The 15,908-nt window shown below is 34.4% G+C and overlaps 4 protein-coding genes across 4 annotated transcripts; 3 read left to right on the top strand and 1 right to left on the bottom strand.

The window, feature by feature from the left end:
- The first annotated feature begins 3,245 nt into the window (after positions 1-3,245).
- On the top strand, positions 3,246-4,502 carry LOC116347915 (poly [ADP-ribose] polymerase tankyrase-like). The gene is made up of 7 exons (XM_031778720.1): positions 3,246-3,451; positions 3,508-3,579; positions 3,647-3,724; positions 3,784-3,885; positions 3,958-4,056; positions 4,128-4,232; positions 4,298-4,502. The coding sequence occupies exons 1-7, from the start codon at positions 3,355-3,357 to the stop codon at positions 4,366-4,368; spliced, it is 624 nt and encodes a 207-aa protein (XP_031634580.1). The 5' UTR covers positions 3,246-3,354; the 3' UTR covers positions 4,369-4,502.
- Positions 4,503-4,935: 433 nt separating this feature from the next.
- LOC116347890 (major facilitator superfamily domain-containing protein 6) lies at positions 4,936-8,481 on the top strand. The gene is made up of 6 exons (XM_031778683.1): positions 4,936-6,279; positions 6,361-6,506; positions 6,581-6,736; positions 6,814-7,735; positions 7,804-7,944; positions 8,011-8,481. The coding sequence occupies exons 1-6, from the start codon at positions 6,219-6,221 to the stop codon at positions 8,277-8,279; spliced, it is 1,695 nt and encodes a 564-aa protein (XP_031634543.1). The 5' UTR covers positions 4,936-6,218; the 3' UTR covers positions 8,280-8,481.
- A 1,181-nt stretch (positions 8,482-9,662) lies between these two features.
- Positions 9,663-12,908, bottom strand: LOC116347893. The gene is made up of 3 exons (XM_031778688.1): positions 12,601-12,908; positions 12,165-12,431; positions 9,663-11,957 (listed from the first exon to the last, which is right to left on the bottom strand). Exons 2-3 carry the CDS (start codon positions 12,428-12,430, stop codon positions 9,776-9,778), a joined length of 2,448 nt encoding a protein of 815 aa, XP_031634548.1. The 5' UTR covers position 12,431; positions 12,601-12,908; the 3' UTR covers positions 9,663-9,775.
- Positions 12,909-13,076: 168 nt separating this feature from the next.
- LOC116347894 (mRNA-capping enzyme) lies at positions 13,077-15,812 on the top strand. Its single transcript, XM_031778689.1, has 8 exons — positions 13,077-13,242; positions 13,342-13,417; positions 13,517-13,554; positions 13,916-14,003; positions 14,075-14,154; positions 14,227-14,270; positions 14,338-14,445; positions 15,007-15,812. Exons 1-8 carry the CDS (start codon positions 13,226-13,228, stop codon positions 15,642-15,644), a joined length of 1,089 nt encoding a protein of 362 aa, XP_031634549.1. The 5' UTR covers positions 13,077-13,225; the 3' UTR covers positions 15,645-15,812.
- Positions 15,813-15,908: the final 96 nt, after the last annotated feature.

Below are 15,908 nucleotides of genomic sequence, written 5' to 3'. Positions count from 1 at the left end.
AAACGAACGTATACGCATTATCTAGAGGATTGATTTTTTTTAATAATAATAATATAATCTTTATTCACCGCCAAAAACTGGCTGAATCATAGTTTTGAGTTTGTACATATCTTTATACATGTATTGGTGGAGAAAAGGTTTGTATCAATGATGCAATATACATCTGATCACCATTAAAAACCACATCTTTTCAATAATGAGTTATAATATAAAATAATTTACGGGTTTGAATAGGTGAAAATAGATCAATAAAATAGATAAATAGCTAATAGTAAAAAATTTCAAATTGCACTCGGATACAATTAGTCAAAGCGGTAGATATAAATAAATAGAATAAATATCACAATGAATCACATTTGATCGTTCAAAAAAACAGTATTATGGTTAGACACCAATGACAAGTTGGAAAAGTGTTCATCACTTAAAGCTAAAAGTCGATTTTTGAATGTTGATCTGTTCGTTTGCGTAGAAAAAAGTTCGTGGACTTTATTTGACATTTTGCACATTTGATTGAGCGGCACAGTTGGATTGATTCTTAATAATTTGTCGTTGATTTTGAAATATTCGATATTTCTCAGGTTGCGTTCATTTTGATTTATAGCAATCTCCATTTTAAGCGATGGGCAATGAATCTTATTATGCAGTAGATCGAATATGTATAAAATTGAGGCATTTATACGGCGTCTTTGAAGTGACTGCATATTGAGCTTGCCTAGACGAGTGCTGTACGATGAAATTTTAAAGTTGTTTGAAATATTTGGATATTCTTTGAGTGCGAACATTGTGAATTGACGCAGGCATGACTCGATTTTGTTTTTGTGTATGCCATGATACGGTAGCCATACCAAACTGGCATATTCCAAAATTGACTGTACAAGTGCACAGTAAAGAGATTTCAGAGTATGGACATCAGGAATATCGTAGCAGAATCGCTTCACAAATCCGAGTGCTGATGTCGCTTTGGCCACAATAGAATCGATGTGCTTGATGAAGTTGAGTTTGTTGTCGAAGATGACTCCCAAATCTCTTTGCTCACTCACTCTTTTAAAATTATGATTGCCGTAAGAGTACGAATTTATTATTTTGTCTCTTTTTTTCGATATGGACATGATCGAGCATTTGTCCAGGTTCAAATGCAGTTTGTTGTTGTCACACCACATCCCTAACTTGTCGATTGCTGATTGAAGTTTGGATGTATCGTTGATATTGGCGATTGATGTTGCTAATTTCAAATCGTCGGCAAATAGAGAGATAAAGATATCGTCGTCTTTGATGGCATTTACGATATCATTAATAAAAAGGAGAAATAGTGTGGGGCCCAAGTGGCTTCCTTGAGGCACCCCAGAGTTTACGACAAACTCGCTTGAGTCCATCTGTCCATATTTAACGAATTGACGACGATTCGACAAATACGATTTAATCCATTCAATTAAGTTTGGTGGCAGGTGGAAACTTTGCAATTTTGAGATCAGAATCGAATGATCAACGATGTCGAATGCTTTGCTGAAGTCAGTGTAGAGAACTTCTACCTGCTTATCGTCGTTCAGTGCTTTGATGGAATAGTGCGAAAATTCCAGTAAATTTGACGACGTTGAGCGGCCTTTCATAAAACCGTGTTGTTGGGGTACGATTTTATCTGCCACCATTTTACTGAGATCCAAATTGATCAAATATTCGAAAAATTTGGCTATCGTTGGCAATTTGGCAATGCAACGATAGTTTTCAACGTTTGATCGCGATCCCTTCTTGAAGATTGGTCCGACACTATAGCGCTTCCATCCAGTGGGAAAATTTCCAGTGGAGAGCGATTCGTTAAAAATAGTTGAAAGTGGCTCATACAGTAGAGCAGCACAATTTTTTAGAAGAATGGGGTGAATTCCATCCGGACCAGCTCCTTTCTTTGAGTTGATTTGAAGCAGCTCATTGAACACGGAGAACTCGTTGAGTTTGTATTCATCCATATTTGAGATTGATTGAGGAGACATTTGAGCAGCATTCTGAAATTGAGACGGTTGATTGGCGAAGTTATTCTTGAAGAATGTTGCAAACATTTCAGCCTGCTCCTTCTTATCACTCGATGATTTCTCACCAAAATGCAGCAATTTCGGATCGTAGTCACTATTTTTCTTTGTATTGACGAAACGCCAGAACGATGATGGGTCTGACTTTAACGATGAAGTCATTTTAATAAATGATTTTTGTTGAATACTCAAGTGAATGTTCATCCTTCTTCTTATAAAATGGCAATGTATTATATGAAATCTTGCTAAAGCCCATGTAACCTAGTCTAGCTGGCCTCGTTCCTTCTGTCCAACAAATAGAGTTGTTTGCCAATTGGGAACTTGATTCATAATTTGTTGATAATCTTGGCAATGTAAACAAATTTCCATTTCTTCGAAATCAGTAATAATAAAAACAGCTCATTTCATCACCAAGCAAATTGGCTTAAATTTTAATCTTCATTTAAACTTGTTTTTATTTTTCTGCATATGGAAATTGCGCACTTATAAGATAAGATAGTGTTGATGCCAACAGCGTGAACTCAGTTCAAAGAATATCCTATTCCATGTCATGACCCGAATTTTGATTAAATTTACAGGGTGTGCCAGTGAAACTGATATTTTTTGTATGTTCGACCATATTTACTTGGAAAATGATAATTCAATGAAATTAATTTGTTCTTATAAGGAGATATTAAGATGTTCCTGACAATTTAAAATAGTTTTTGGATAATGTTTTATATTCAAAGGCTGATTTTTAAGCGTTTTTCTGAAAAATAAGGAAAAGTGAGGTTGTGTTGAGAATGGGCCTGGCGTGTCCAACACAAAAACATTATTGTTTTGCTGGGCACTTATTTTACTTCCTAAGACATCAATAGTTTATGCTACAAAAGAAAAAATTATTTGTGTTTGGAAACTTGGCTACAACTAGATCATATATTTGACTGAATGAGGTTGCGCGTCGTAACTGATTTCTTTCTAGCACATTTATGTCTCCAGACTGAACAAAAAAATTGAGATATCCAATCTAGCTGATGTATTAAAAATATGTGGCCTTCCTCTACACAACGCAAAAATAATTTTTGGATTTGGCCGCAAAATACGCTTTTTATAAGCATATATAAAAATATCAGTTTCACTGGCACACCCTGTAATCATTAAGCCAAAAGTTCTTTGAAATTGTCGTTTTGGTCAAAGTATAAGAGGCGGGAGCGTAATTTGCATTACTCAATCGAATTTGGGATTTATTTGGCAGACCATTTGTTAAAGTGAATATATTTTCTGAAAAAGTTATTATTTTTGAATTGAACTCTTTTCTTTTGAAATCGGTTTTTCAAGAACTTTTATTTTGAAAATGAAGTCTTTGGTCATTTTATTATTTGTGTGCTTCGCGCACGGAGCTAGTATACTCAACGATAAAAGTGAACCGATAGTGGAAGCCACTCCAACAGGTAATCCCATTTACAGGTTTACCCATTCAACATTTAATATGAAAATGTTAATTTAGAGTTAACGAACGAAAACGATGAGATTATCGAGGAAACCCCAGAAGATTTCATTGAACAAGCCATTTCAAAGAGTGAGTTGAACCACTGAATCAAATCGCCGTCATTACTGATGTAATTCATTTTTATTCATCAATATAGATGATGCTGATGCGGTTAAATTCTTAATCGAAGGATATGGAATCGATAAGAACTACCTATTTAGGGCTTGCGAACTATGTAATAATTAAATATTTTGATTAAAAAGAGTTTATACGTTTATAAATTGCAACTTTTAGGCAGTCCCGCGGTGGCCAACATGTTAATTGTAAATGGAACCAGTGTTCACGACTACTCGGGTCAATGGATGTGGCGTCCGATCCATTATGCTACATACAACAGTAACCAAGATATTTAGAATTTGAAGCAATAACATATGATTCATACGGATTTTTATTGATTACTTTTGTCAGATTGTAAAGAAATTACCAAAATGCTTATCGAAAAAGGCGCAGACGTGAATGCGAAAATCCAAATAGGGTATACACCGCTACATATTGCAGCACACAATAGTAATTTTTAAAACAAAAAGTGTTTTTTTGACACCCTGAATTGAATTTGATTACATTTATTCATGTTGTAGATCGTTATAAAATCGCAAAACTACTCATTAACCATGGAGCGGATCCAAGCATCAGAGATTCTTGGCTGTGGGGTCGGACCGCACTGGAATGGGCTGAGTCTAAAAGTAATTTTTATGCAAAATGTTGCTAAGAATAGTTCAAAAAATTGAGTAAAATTCATTTGTTTCAGATCATGAGGAAGTAATGGATGTACTAACAGAAGGCTACAATAATAACAACGATGATAAAGTGGAATATTAGTGTTCTGTATGAAACGAAAATCAGTTGAACTGTAATGAAATTGTTCACGTGTAATGTTGTTATTCGACACAAATCATGCATGACACACGAAAATAAAGAACGAAATTCTTGAATTAATGTTTATTTGCAAAAAACTCTTTATTTATTTCTTCTTTCTTCTTATCTTAAAACGCATTGGACTCTCCGAGTTGATTCCGAGTAGAAGAAGTTTGATTAAGGTATATGTATCACCGTCTGGTGCAAATAATATTCTACAGCTGAAATATACTATAATTGCTCACATCGCATCAAACTAATTGAGTGAACCATTTAAAACGAGCTTGCTTGAATCGATCTTTTCACTATAGATAAGAGTTTCATGTTGCTAAAAGTCAAATTAAGAAGTAAGTAATAAGAAGCGATAGAAGTAATCTCGATTTAAAAAAAAATTCGACTCAATTTAAATTGTGTATCACATATACAGGCAACATTCGAAAGGTTTGCGTATGAAACTATGAAAATGTGTGGGTGGTGTCGACTTACACCAGATCAGTGTTTAAATTAGTGAAATGTAAACAACAAAAGTCGTATCCGACAATTTAGAATCGCAACTTTATTTTCTAGCATTTAGTGTTTTTCTTTGTGGTGTGAAAAAGGTAACATTGACGTAAACATAAAAAATGTCACACCATTCGATAAAACAATTCATTCGTTAAAATTATGACGCTTATATCGGAATCTTCAAATGAATCAGTGTTCATTTCAAAGATATAGTCAATAAAATAAGTTATTCGCGTGTTGCATTTAGAATGAATTTGTCGAACTTCATTCCAAGTACTTAGGGCACTAATTAAATTCATATAAAAATCACTTGAGCAACAATTAACGATCTAAACCAATAAATCGATACAATGTTTCCACTTGATTTTGTCAGAAATCTTCGAAAACGCTTCAATTTTAGTGAATATAAAGCAATTGATATATCTTGTTTATAATGCCATTAAAAATTGTTAAATTCGACGATAAGTGTGTGTCGTTCGTTCATTCAATTGATAGTATGAAATAAGAAGAATGAACGCGTCACTGTAAATAAAAATACACGAAAAACCAAGGAACCAAGCATCGGCGATAGAGAGTGAGAGAAACATCGTATTTTGTTTATAAAACCGTTCGATGACTCGTGTATTATGTTTATCGGGTACACAAACAAAGAAATGTCAATGTCTGTATCATAGCATGCATTCCATTCGTTGCAAGCACCTTTTTTCGGTCTGTGTTTTAAATGACACTCAGCTGTTGCTTATGCAAAACACGCGCACTCATACACGCTTTGTTTTGTTTCTGTTTGTTGTTGTAAACCGATTCGTCTTGTGTTGAGCCTTGAATTTTTTAGCTTTCTATTTTTATATAATTTGGCAATTTTTTTTGGCGTCACTCACTTCACGCTGTTATCAAAGTGTTGTGGCAATTGGTTACATTTTGGGCCGGTAAAATTTAAATTCTTTCAAAACTATTATTCGAAGCGGCACATCTGATAAGATGATTTTTTGTGTTATTTGCAAATAATCGCGTAAGACTGGTTTTTTTGAAAGCCATAATTATTAACATTTATTAGAAAATAGTTCGCAAACTGATTGCACACCGCTGCCGCTGTCGCTGTCGCTGTCGCCGCTGAGAACTACTTCAATAATCATCCAGACAAGATAAAAACGCGATAAGCAAATGTCCACTTTTCAAGATAATAGCACTTTGGTTATTCTGTTTTCCTTTTTATTGCTCCCATTCATTCGATGTGGCAGCTGTTGCAAACATCATCATAACACACTCGAGTTTGATCATTCGTTTTTTTTGTGGAAACGAAAAAACAAAACATGGGCCAAATTAACAAAAAACTATTGCCCATCAAGGCACATTACTTTTTTATGATGGCAGGTAAGTTGAATTGGATAATCTTCGTGTTTTCTTTTTACCATAAAATATTCGGTGCAATGCATTTTTTTAAATTATTTTTAGCAATGGGCCCAATATTACCTCAAATCAATGTGTTCGGCAAAGAACTTGGAGTCTCACCCGATATTATGGGATTTATCACATTATTTTTACCAATTTTATACGTTCTCGCCAAACCAGCTGTTGGATATCTCTGTGATTTTTTTCCCGTAATATTTTTTCCAAAATTTATCTGAATTCAACGAAAAAAAAATCATGTTGAAAAATTCGAAATCGGTTTCAGAGTATTCGAAAGACGATATTTATGTCAATAACGGTGATTATGATACTGTGTTATGCTGGCTTTTATTTGGTGCCAATCGTTCCAGCGCAAAAGATTCCAAAGCAATCATCGTATAATTTCTCTGAAATAGATGGCATGTGCGATATAGCATTGACGGTAGAAGTGCTCAAACAAATCTAATTTAACATTTCGCTTCAATTTTTCATCAATATGTATATTATTTTCTCTTTTAGATAAAAAATGCCGATTTATGTTTGATAGAGTATAAAATGATGAATTGTTCGATGGATTGTGCGAAAAATGTCTCACAAATTGGATTTGTTCGTGAAAAAAATGCAAATAGTGGCGAATCAATATTGCGTTTGTGTATGGACGCATTGAGCGATGTGGATGCATTTCAAATAAATAAAACATGTCAATCCGTCATTTGTGTGCCAATTAAAAATCAATCGCTCGGAAATTGTTTCTATCGAACCACAACGTTTTGGTCATTTGTTATCTTAATGTGCATCGGCACCATTGGTTTCAATGTAGCAAATTCGGTGAGTGATGCGATTTGTTTTGATATGTTGGGCGATAAGACGATGCGGTACGGGGCCCAGCGTGTTTGGGGCACCATTGGTTTTGGTGTGACTGCATTAATAGCTGGTATTGTTGTGCACAGATTCGGTCTTGATTCGGCCGATGCCGTGAAGGCTATAACGCCAGCATTATTTGTCATGGTCATCTTTGGTGTCTGCGATGTGATCAGTATAAAATGGTTAAAATTGCCAAATTTCAGAAACGAAGGTGATACGATTGCGAGTAAAGTCGGCGATTTACTGCGACAAAAAGCGATTTTGATGTTTTTATGCTTTGCAACATTGGCTGGAATTCTTGATTCGTTCATCATTTACTATATGTTTTGGTATTTAGAAGAATTAGCACAATCCACCGGTTATATGGAATCAATCAAATTAATTGAAGCCCTTGTTGTTGCTGCCGAGTGTCTTGGCGGTGAAATACCAATATTTTTAGTATCGGGCAAAATTTTGAAACGCATTGGCTATGTGCATTGTTTGAGTTTATGCTTTTTTATGTACTTTATACGATTCGGATTGATTTCAGTGATACCGAATCCATGGTTTCTAGTTCCAATTGAATTCTTTATGCAAGGTGCATATGCCTTATGACTTACTTATTAATTTATGTCTTACTTATGCCTTATGTCTTACTTATAAAAGGTCTTTCGTACGCCTTATGCTATACGTGTATTGTTGGTTATTCTAACGAAGTAGCCCCCCAAGGCACAGGGACGACGGTCCAGGGTTTAGTGGCGGGGGTCGATGATGGCTTAGGATTCTCAATTGGATCGTTGATTGGAGGTTAAAAAAATTGGTCTGTCGTATACCTTACTTATTATATTATAAGTCTTACTTTTTATATTATAGGTCAAATGTTCAAACGAATTGGTGGTAAACGATCTTTTCAAATTTTTGCTATTGGTGCACTTGTTACGTGTTTTGCGCATATTTTACTTCGACCCGCCAAAAATTGTACACATCACCTGAAACATTCACAAAAACAAGCACAAATCGACAATAGTGCCAACGAATCGGTCACGAACAAGCAACAGCAGCACGAAGGAGATATGGCTGAATCGGAACCACTGCAATGGAAAAGCGATCAAGCGAGTAATAGAATACATTCAAACGCTTAGATTTTAAGCCATTTATAAAGCTACGATTTTAAGTCAATTTTTTTAAATCTCCATTTTGGATCAGTCATTTTTTTTGTTCGACATAAGTAGGTAGATTTGGTAAGTTTTACTTTTCCGCACACACCTAGTGTGTAAGGTAAAGTATTGGAATCGGTCGAAAAATTAACACCCTCAAAAAACATGTTTTCTGGGTGTTTTAGGAGCCAGGAAACACGAATCAGTCGTTTTTTCGATGTCCGAATGTATGTGCGTGGTACCCTGTACGCTGTACCCTGTACGCAAATTTTTTTTAACACGTAAACTTTTAAACAAGAAAAGTAATTCAAAATCTGACTTCGTAGAATGATTGGGGATCCCGAGGAATAGAAACCATTAGATTTTGAGCGACTTTGGTTTATAGAGTAAAGTGCCATGTCTGGTGTGATGCCCATGGCCATCCATGGGAAAAATTCAATTTTTCTTCCAAAAGTCGTATTTAACCCTCTAGTGCATAGCCCCGCCTTTAAGCATGGTGTATAAATTATTGTCTAAAATATATAATTAAAAAAAAGATTTTATTTATGAATTAAAATACATTCAGTAGGGTTCAGGCTTTCATTTTCCGGTCATTTGACAACTGGATGTAAATTGGTTATTTAATTATAAACACGGTTGTACTCGAAAACAGAAATTTGACAAAAAAAATTATCATTTTCTTTGTTTATAGCAGTTTTACTGCAGTTTAAACAATGGTTTTGATTGTTCTCGAATTTTGTCAATAGCATTTTTTGAGAAAACCATGCGATTTTTTGAATTTCGATTATTTTTTTAAGGAATTATAAACCAAAACAATCATAGAAAAATAAGTCTCATGTCGAAAAAAAATTAATGCATTAGAGGGTTAATGTATTCATAAACACTCAAAAATGTGTATTGGCCATCACACAAAAATAACATTCTAAAAGTTTGATGTAATTTCAATGCATATTAGGGGTACCTCCCGAACAAAATTTTGGATTTTTTTCTCGAAAACGAAAATTTTGTGTGGAAACTTTCAGAATGGTTTGTTTGTGTGAAAAAAATACCCTGTGCAAAGTTTCATGTCATGACGATATCATACAGGCATTGAAAAATGTATCAGAAATTATTTGTATCGCAAAACTCAGATTCAGTTTTCTCATGAATTCATATTTACGGTAAAAGATACGTAATAAATGAATGTTGTGGATCACAGTGCGGAAAAGTTCATCTTACGGATGTAAGACATTTTATCTTACTCAAATGTTGAATGGAAAATGTCATTTGTCAAGGATATTTTTCAATGAAAAATAAACGCAATTTTTTTTCTCTGTTAAAATTGTTGAAATATTTTATTCTTCAAATGTGTTCTTCATCTTTTGCTCGACTTTTCTCTATTTTGATTTCGTTTTTGTTTGTTTTCTCATCTTTATTTTTTTTATTTGCATTGAATTGTATTTGCAAGTGTGTGTGTGTTTGTGTGTTGATTTTGTCTAATTCTAAATATTGTACTGCCTGATATCGGTTAAGTGATTTAAATTTGTCTTATGATTTATGTAAATCGGTTTTAACAATTTTCGTCTACAAATTACAATAAGCTTATTCAATTTGTTACATAATTCAAATGACTGAATGAATTGTTGTTCAGTGCTAAGTTTAATGGTTGTTTTAGCCATAACCGGACAACAGCCAGCAAATTTAAAACCAAATCGTCGTGATGACGGTGCCATTTTGCGAATATTTTTTGTTCGTTTTGGAAATGCGGTGTCAACAGATGTTGGTGATAATGTTGTTGATGATGACGTCGACGACGACGATGATGATGATGGTTTGTCACATTTTTTCGGTAAATCTTTGCGTTCAATAAATTTAATCATTGATTTTGAGCAAATTTTCAACGGCGATTGTGTTGATTGTTGTTTTTTGGCCACAGCACGTGCTTGCAATTTACACACATACTTTGGATGGTAAACTAAAAATGGTATCAACGAATCACCGCACACCTCTTGCATATATTCATAGAAATAAAAATCTTTTCGGCCTCGAATATAAATGGCACCATAACTAAAATACGGTATCAACCATTCGGGCAAATGTTCGTATGGTATGTGTTCGAAGTAAAGTGTTAATTCACGAAATGCAGTTTCACCGAGTGCGCTAAGCGCTTGTATAACACGGGCCAGCCATTTAAATTCATTTGTTGACCAGTCGATGCGCATATCGAAAAAGAAAATCTCCAAACGTTTCGCCAGCAAATATGTGATTTCATGTTCAAAATAACCCCATTTACCGGACAAATAGCCAATTAATTTGCATACCTCATCGACAAATCGATCGTTACACGCACCGGTGACAAACGGTGAAAATACCTCATTACAATAGCCATGCAAATTTTCACCATTTATTGTGCTCGCACATTTATTATCGTCGCGCAATAAATTTTCGGTCGTTTCGGTTTTTATTTCAGTCGCATTTTTTCCACTTTCATCAAACATTGGTTCATCGTGAAAATCTGTGTTGTACATATTACCATCATCAAATTTCATATTTGAATCGGAATCAAAAAATCGTTGATCGTCAGGTGTTTCGGTTTTAATGCTTATTGCCACCGGATTTACCACATAATTTGAGTACACATCATTCGAATAATCGGACTCATCTTTGATTATCACTTTATCTGAATCGGCGGCTACTTCACCACTATCAGCAACGGTCACGCTACTTTCAACACCTTCAGTGCTGGCGCTAGCATCACCACCACCAACACTGCCGCTGCTACTGCCAACGCCTACGCCGCCACCGCCGCCACAATTTCGTGTATCTTTTGTTGTGCCCATAAATTCCGTTTTGATATTTTTCACCAACGGTGAAACGCTCGGTTTGGCTGGCATTTTTCCTTCTTTTTCGTTGCGTTGTTTTTCCAATTTTTCCTGTTTTGCGCGCTCCATTCGAATGTACGCTAATTTCGATTTCATATCCATTTGACCGACCAATAGACACACAAATAAATTACACAAATTAAAATATTCCTCATTGTTGGCCACATCACGACTATGATAATTTTGTACAAGCGCCTTAAGAAAGCGTAACAATCGATCAAGTGTATCGTCTGTACAACCAAAGGCCAAATATTCAATTGTTTTTTGTACCAAATGCGGTAGAATGCAACCGATAAATGGATTTATCAATGTTGTATGCAATGTATATTGGAAGGCTGCATCATCGCCCAACACAATTGCCAGTATTATACTTTGCCATAATTTGGTTAGATCACGAAAATTCCGTTGATTCGACACCCAGTTTGCTTCTAATGTTAATGGACCGGTTTGCTGAAGTGTCACATCACGTAAATACTCTTCACGTAAATCGATCACATCGTCTGCCTGATAATAGAACGTACCATCGCAATCTAAACGCTTCCATTCACGTGCCGTTGAATGTGCACCAATGATGGGCGGCACATTACAGTCTTTGAGCAATTCATTTACAATGCTTGTTGTTAATTTTCCACCCGAATGTCGGGCAAATGTTTTTAAATTGTTTACTGTTTCCCATAATTTGTAGCTAGCATCTTCGGCGAGTATTGGTAAGATGTCCGGATTCAAATCAATATCACCTTTATTGTTCTGCTCCCATATGCATTTTACACTGTTTGCATTGATTCCAATATAGGTTCGTTGACTGCGAATAAGAAAAAAAGAAAAAAAAGGAAAATGTGTAAAAACCAATTATTTTCGATAAAACATCCTTTGAACACCAAAGAAAAAATTGAAAAACAATTTCGAATGGAATATTTCAGTGAAAAATGTCGAATCACGTGAATTTGATGAATTTTCAACATATTTCCTACCGAAGGATCCACTATTTTTTCGTTCGAAACAAACTCACTTATTCTTATCTCGGCTCGACGATGAACTAGATGATGCATGATCGTTACTGTTACTTAAATGATTTGGATTTGATTGAACGGTGCTGGTCTGTTGTTGTGCGGTTAATGTGTGTGTACTGGATGAGTGTTGATTGGTGTTGCCGATACTGCTGCTGCTGCTGCTCGATGACGATGACGATGATTTCTTAGTCTTTGACTTCGATGACGGTGATGATGATGATGATATGGACTTTGTGGTGGCTGCTGTCTGTGTACTCGGTTTCATGCTTGGTGAAGAAGAGAAGAAAAATCAAGAATTATTGTAAACAACCACAAAATGCCAGAAAAAAAATCGAAAATGAAAACAACATTCTCCCATAAATCATCTGATCCAGTAAATCACAGTAAACAAACGGAGCGAACGCCAGAGAGAATGTTTATATGTATTCTACTTACATTGCGTTTCGTATTGTTTATTGCTTTTCGAACATAAAACTAAACAACGAATAAATTAAGTGAATTGTAATGTGTAAAATCGAGCTTTGTGCATCGAATTATCTTGTTCATACACATTTGCAAATGCCACCGAAATGAAAATAAAAATAAATCTCAAAATAAATGAAAGAAAAATAACCGTTTCGAATGTTGTACAATTTCGTTTTGTTTATAAATTTAAAAAAAAAATTGGTCGTAGGTAATAGTGATATTTCTGAATCGAAATGTAATTTGTTTTCGCCGATTGTCACACTCTGCAGTTAAACGCTTTAGTTATTTGACAGGTTTCACATTGATTGAAACAAACGATTCGCCAAACGAACGCGTTTAATCGCATCTCCGAATGAAACGTACACATTTCAACTTGAATACTTTTCACACAGACATAGGCAACACTGCACTCACACTCACACATACACATCGCGGCTACTGACATTTCAACTGTCATAATAGAAACGTGTGTATTGGCCATAGTATGTGCATATTGTCGTGACTTAATTATTTACCATTCTGCCTTTTTTTTTACACACAATTGTGAAATTCCATCGAACATTTGTAACACTTAAAATAAACAAAGTGCAACAACATGGGACTACCAAAAGGGTATGGATGCATTTCGATTGAATTATATTTTTTTTCCCGTTCATCATTTTTACATAGAAGAACAGATGTGTATCATATAATTTTTAATTCGATTTGCAGATGGCTCGATTATAATCGGGTCGGTAATAAAGTTCATGGAACACGTTTCATTGCATTTAAAGTGCCGCTTAAAGAGGTATAAACATAAGTCGATGTGACACTTTTTATACAACATTTGGAATTTTCGCTAATCTTTTTTTCCTTCAAACTTTCATAAACTCTCCTGTCGGCACAGGGAGTCAACAGAGCATGCAATGTGGATGAAGAAAAACAGTGAGTATGACTAACTGAATGGCTAACTAATTTGGAACATTTTGACCGGGTTTTAGAACTTATATCTAGTAGTTATTCTTATTACAATCAATCATCATTATCACAGATTCAATTCACACGTCAGTCGATTCAATCCAATTACTTTAAAGTTTAATTTTCACAAAAATCCAGTCGAATACATTTCAAAACATCGGACAGTAAGAGATAGAGAGAGAGAGAGATAAGCAGTTTGTGTACAAAAAGTGCTTCTCCTTTTTCTCTTTCATTAAATTCTAAATGAGGAATTATATATTGTCAATTGTTAATTATCCATTGATTACCAGGCTTATATCATCTAATGAATTTATTGTTCAACTTTTAGACTATATCCAAAATTACTTGTGGAACTAATCCCAAATCTTGGACTTATTATCGATCTTACGAACACCACAAAATACTACCATCCAGACGTATGTTTCCTTATTATTTCGAGTCATTGTCTTCCAAACCGATTTCATGCATTTTTCTATTTTATTTTCAGGAATTTTCGAAGTTTGGCATTAAATATGAAAAAATACCAGTAGTAGGTCAAGTAGTGCCTAAAAATGAATGCTATATCCAGTTAGTATTTTGAATTTCTCATTTTTAATCAAAATTTTCTTTTTAAATAAATGTTTTTTTTATTTCTCACAGATTTAAAAATGCAGTAAACCATTTTTTGGCAAACAATCCAAATGGTTGAGATGATTTAACATTTGAATTCCATCGAATACGTAAAAACTGATTTTTTTTTTATTCACACAGATAAATTAATTGGAGTGCATTGTACGCATGGACTGAATCGTAGTGGATTTCTGATATGTCGTTACATGATCGAGGCGCTGAAAATTCAACCACTCGAAGCCATTGCCGGTATGGATTTATATCTCTTTGAATTCTTCTTCATTTTTTCATTTTTGTTTGCATTTTAATTTGTGAATCAAATTAAATTTTAGTCCATTTGGTCGGCACGCGGTCATAAATTCGAAAAAGAAAATTATGTTAAACACTTGCAATGTTTAAATTAATCATTTTCGAGCATAGTTCCTGACCGCTGTTCTCCCAAGAACGAAATGAAATTGATTTTTAGTCTTTACTTTTTCTGAGAGGTTTTACTCTATGAGGTTTTAGAAAATGAGGAGTCTTTTTAAAATAAGAATATTGGGTCTTCAATTTTCTGAAACCAATTTATCTCCCAGTTTTTTTTTCGGATTTTTTTTTTAATTAAACCTTCTTGGACGGTTAATTTCAGGAGCTATGTTTTCGATATTTCCTTTAGTTTTTGATGTTGTAGATTTTCTTCAATAAAAATACAGATTTTGGTTTTATTTATTTTTTAGAACAATCATTTAATTTCCTCTATTTTGAAATAAACATTTAAAATATTTGGCTTGAATTTCACCATAGATTTTCCAAATTTATCTTCAATTTCAGCATTCGAATTGGCTCGTGGTCATAAAATGGAGCGTGATAACTATATTGATAAATTGAAGTGTTTAAATGACAATGGAGTAAAAATTCCAAAAATAGCGTCGTTAGCAATAGACACTGAAACGGAAAAAGGGACGCAAACGCATCGCGGCTATTGGATCGATGAAAGAAATATAGCACAAAATCAGAGAACATCAACTGGTTCGAATACATCGTTTGAAGCATCAGAACAAAAACAGGTTCAATTAGTTGGCTGTGTGAATGTACAGCGACGTAATCTTATACCAGACGGTACGGGAAACTATTTTGTACGTGTTATGAAAAAAGATATTAAACGACATGAACCACCATCGCGTCGTGAACCATATCAAATGCCACAATCAATTCATCGAAATGATCGAATACATCCACGAAAACGATCACATCAAAATATACCATCCCAACGGCAGTACCACCATCACCAGCCACGTCCGAATGCGCCTTACCCACCACGACCACCACAAATTCATCACACTGAAAATCCTATGTTTGTGAACAATTCATTGCCGGTGGGTGGTAATAATTTAGCCGAAAATTTATTGAGGATGCAACACGTGAATACCATGCACATAAGGGGTGGCCGTCCCAATCAACCGTTTTAAATACTATTAAATCACTACATCAAATACAATTTTACCAATATCGTTCAATTTTTTTACTGAATAAACATTTCATATATTGTAATACAATTTACATTTGTGCATAACTTAGACAAAGAGAACAAAAAAATATATTATTTTAATAATAAAATATGAAATGCTGAAAAACAATGAAGATATTTTATTTTTTCTGAGTAAAAAAAATCTGTGGAAAAAAAATTGAAAAAAAAAAACAAATATTTTGAAGAAAAAATTCGGCTTGAATTC

Source organism: Contarinia nasturtii, unplaced genomic scaffold, assembly GCF_009176525.2.
Source record: "Contarinia nasturtii isolate CC-2019 unplaced genomic scaffold, AAFC_CNas_1.1 Cnas_scaffold_2166, whole genome shotgun sequence".
Lineage (NCBI taxonomy): Eukaryota > Metazoa > Arthropoda > Insecta > Diptera > Cecidomyiidae > Contarinia > Contarinia nasturtii.
This window is presented reverse-complemented; position numbering and strand designations above follow the sequence as displayed.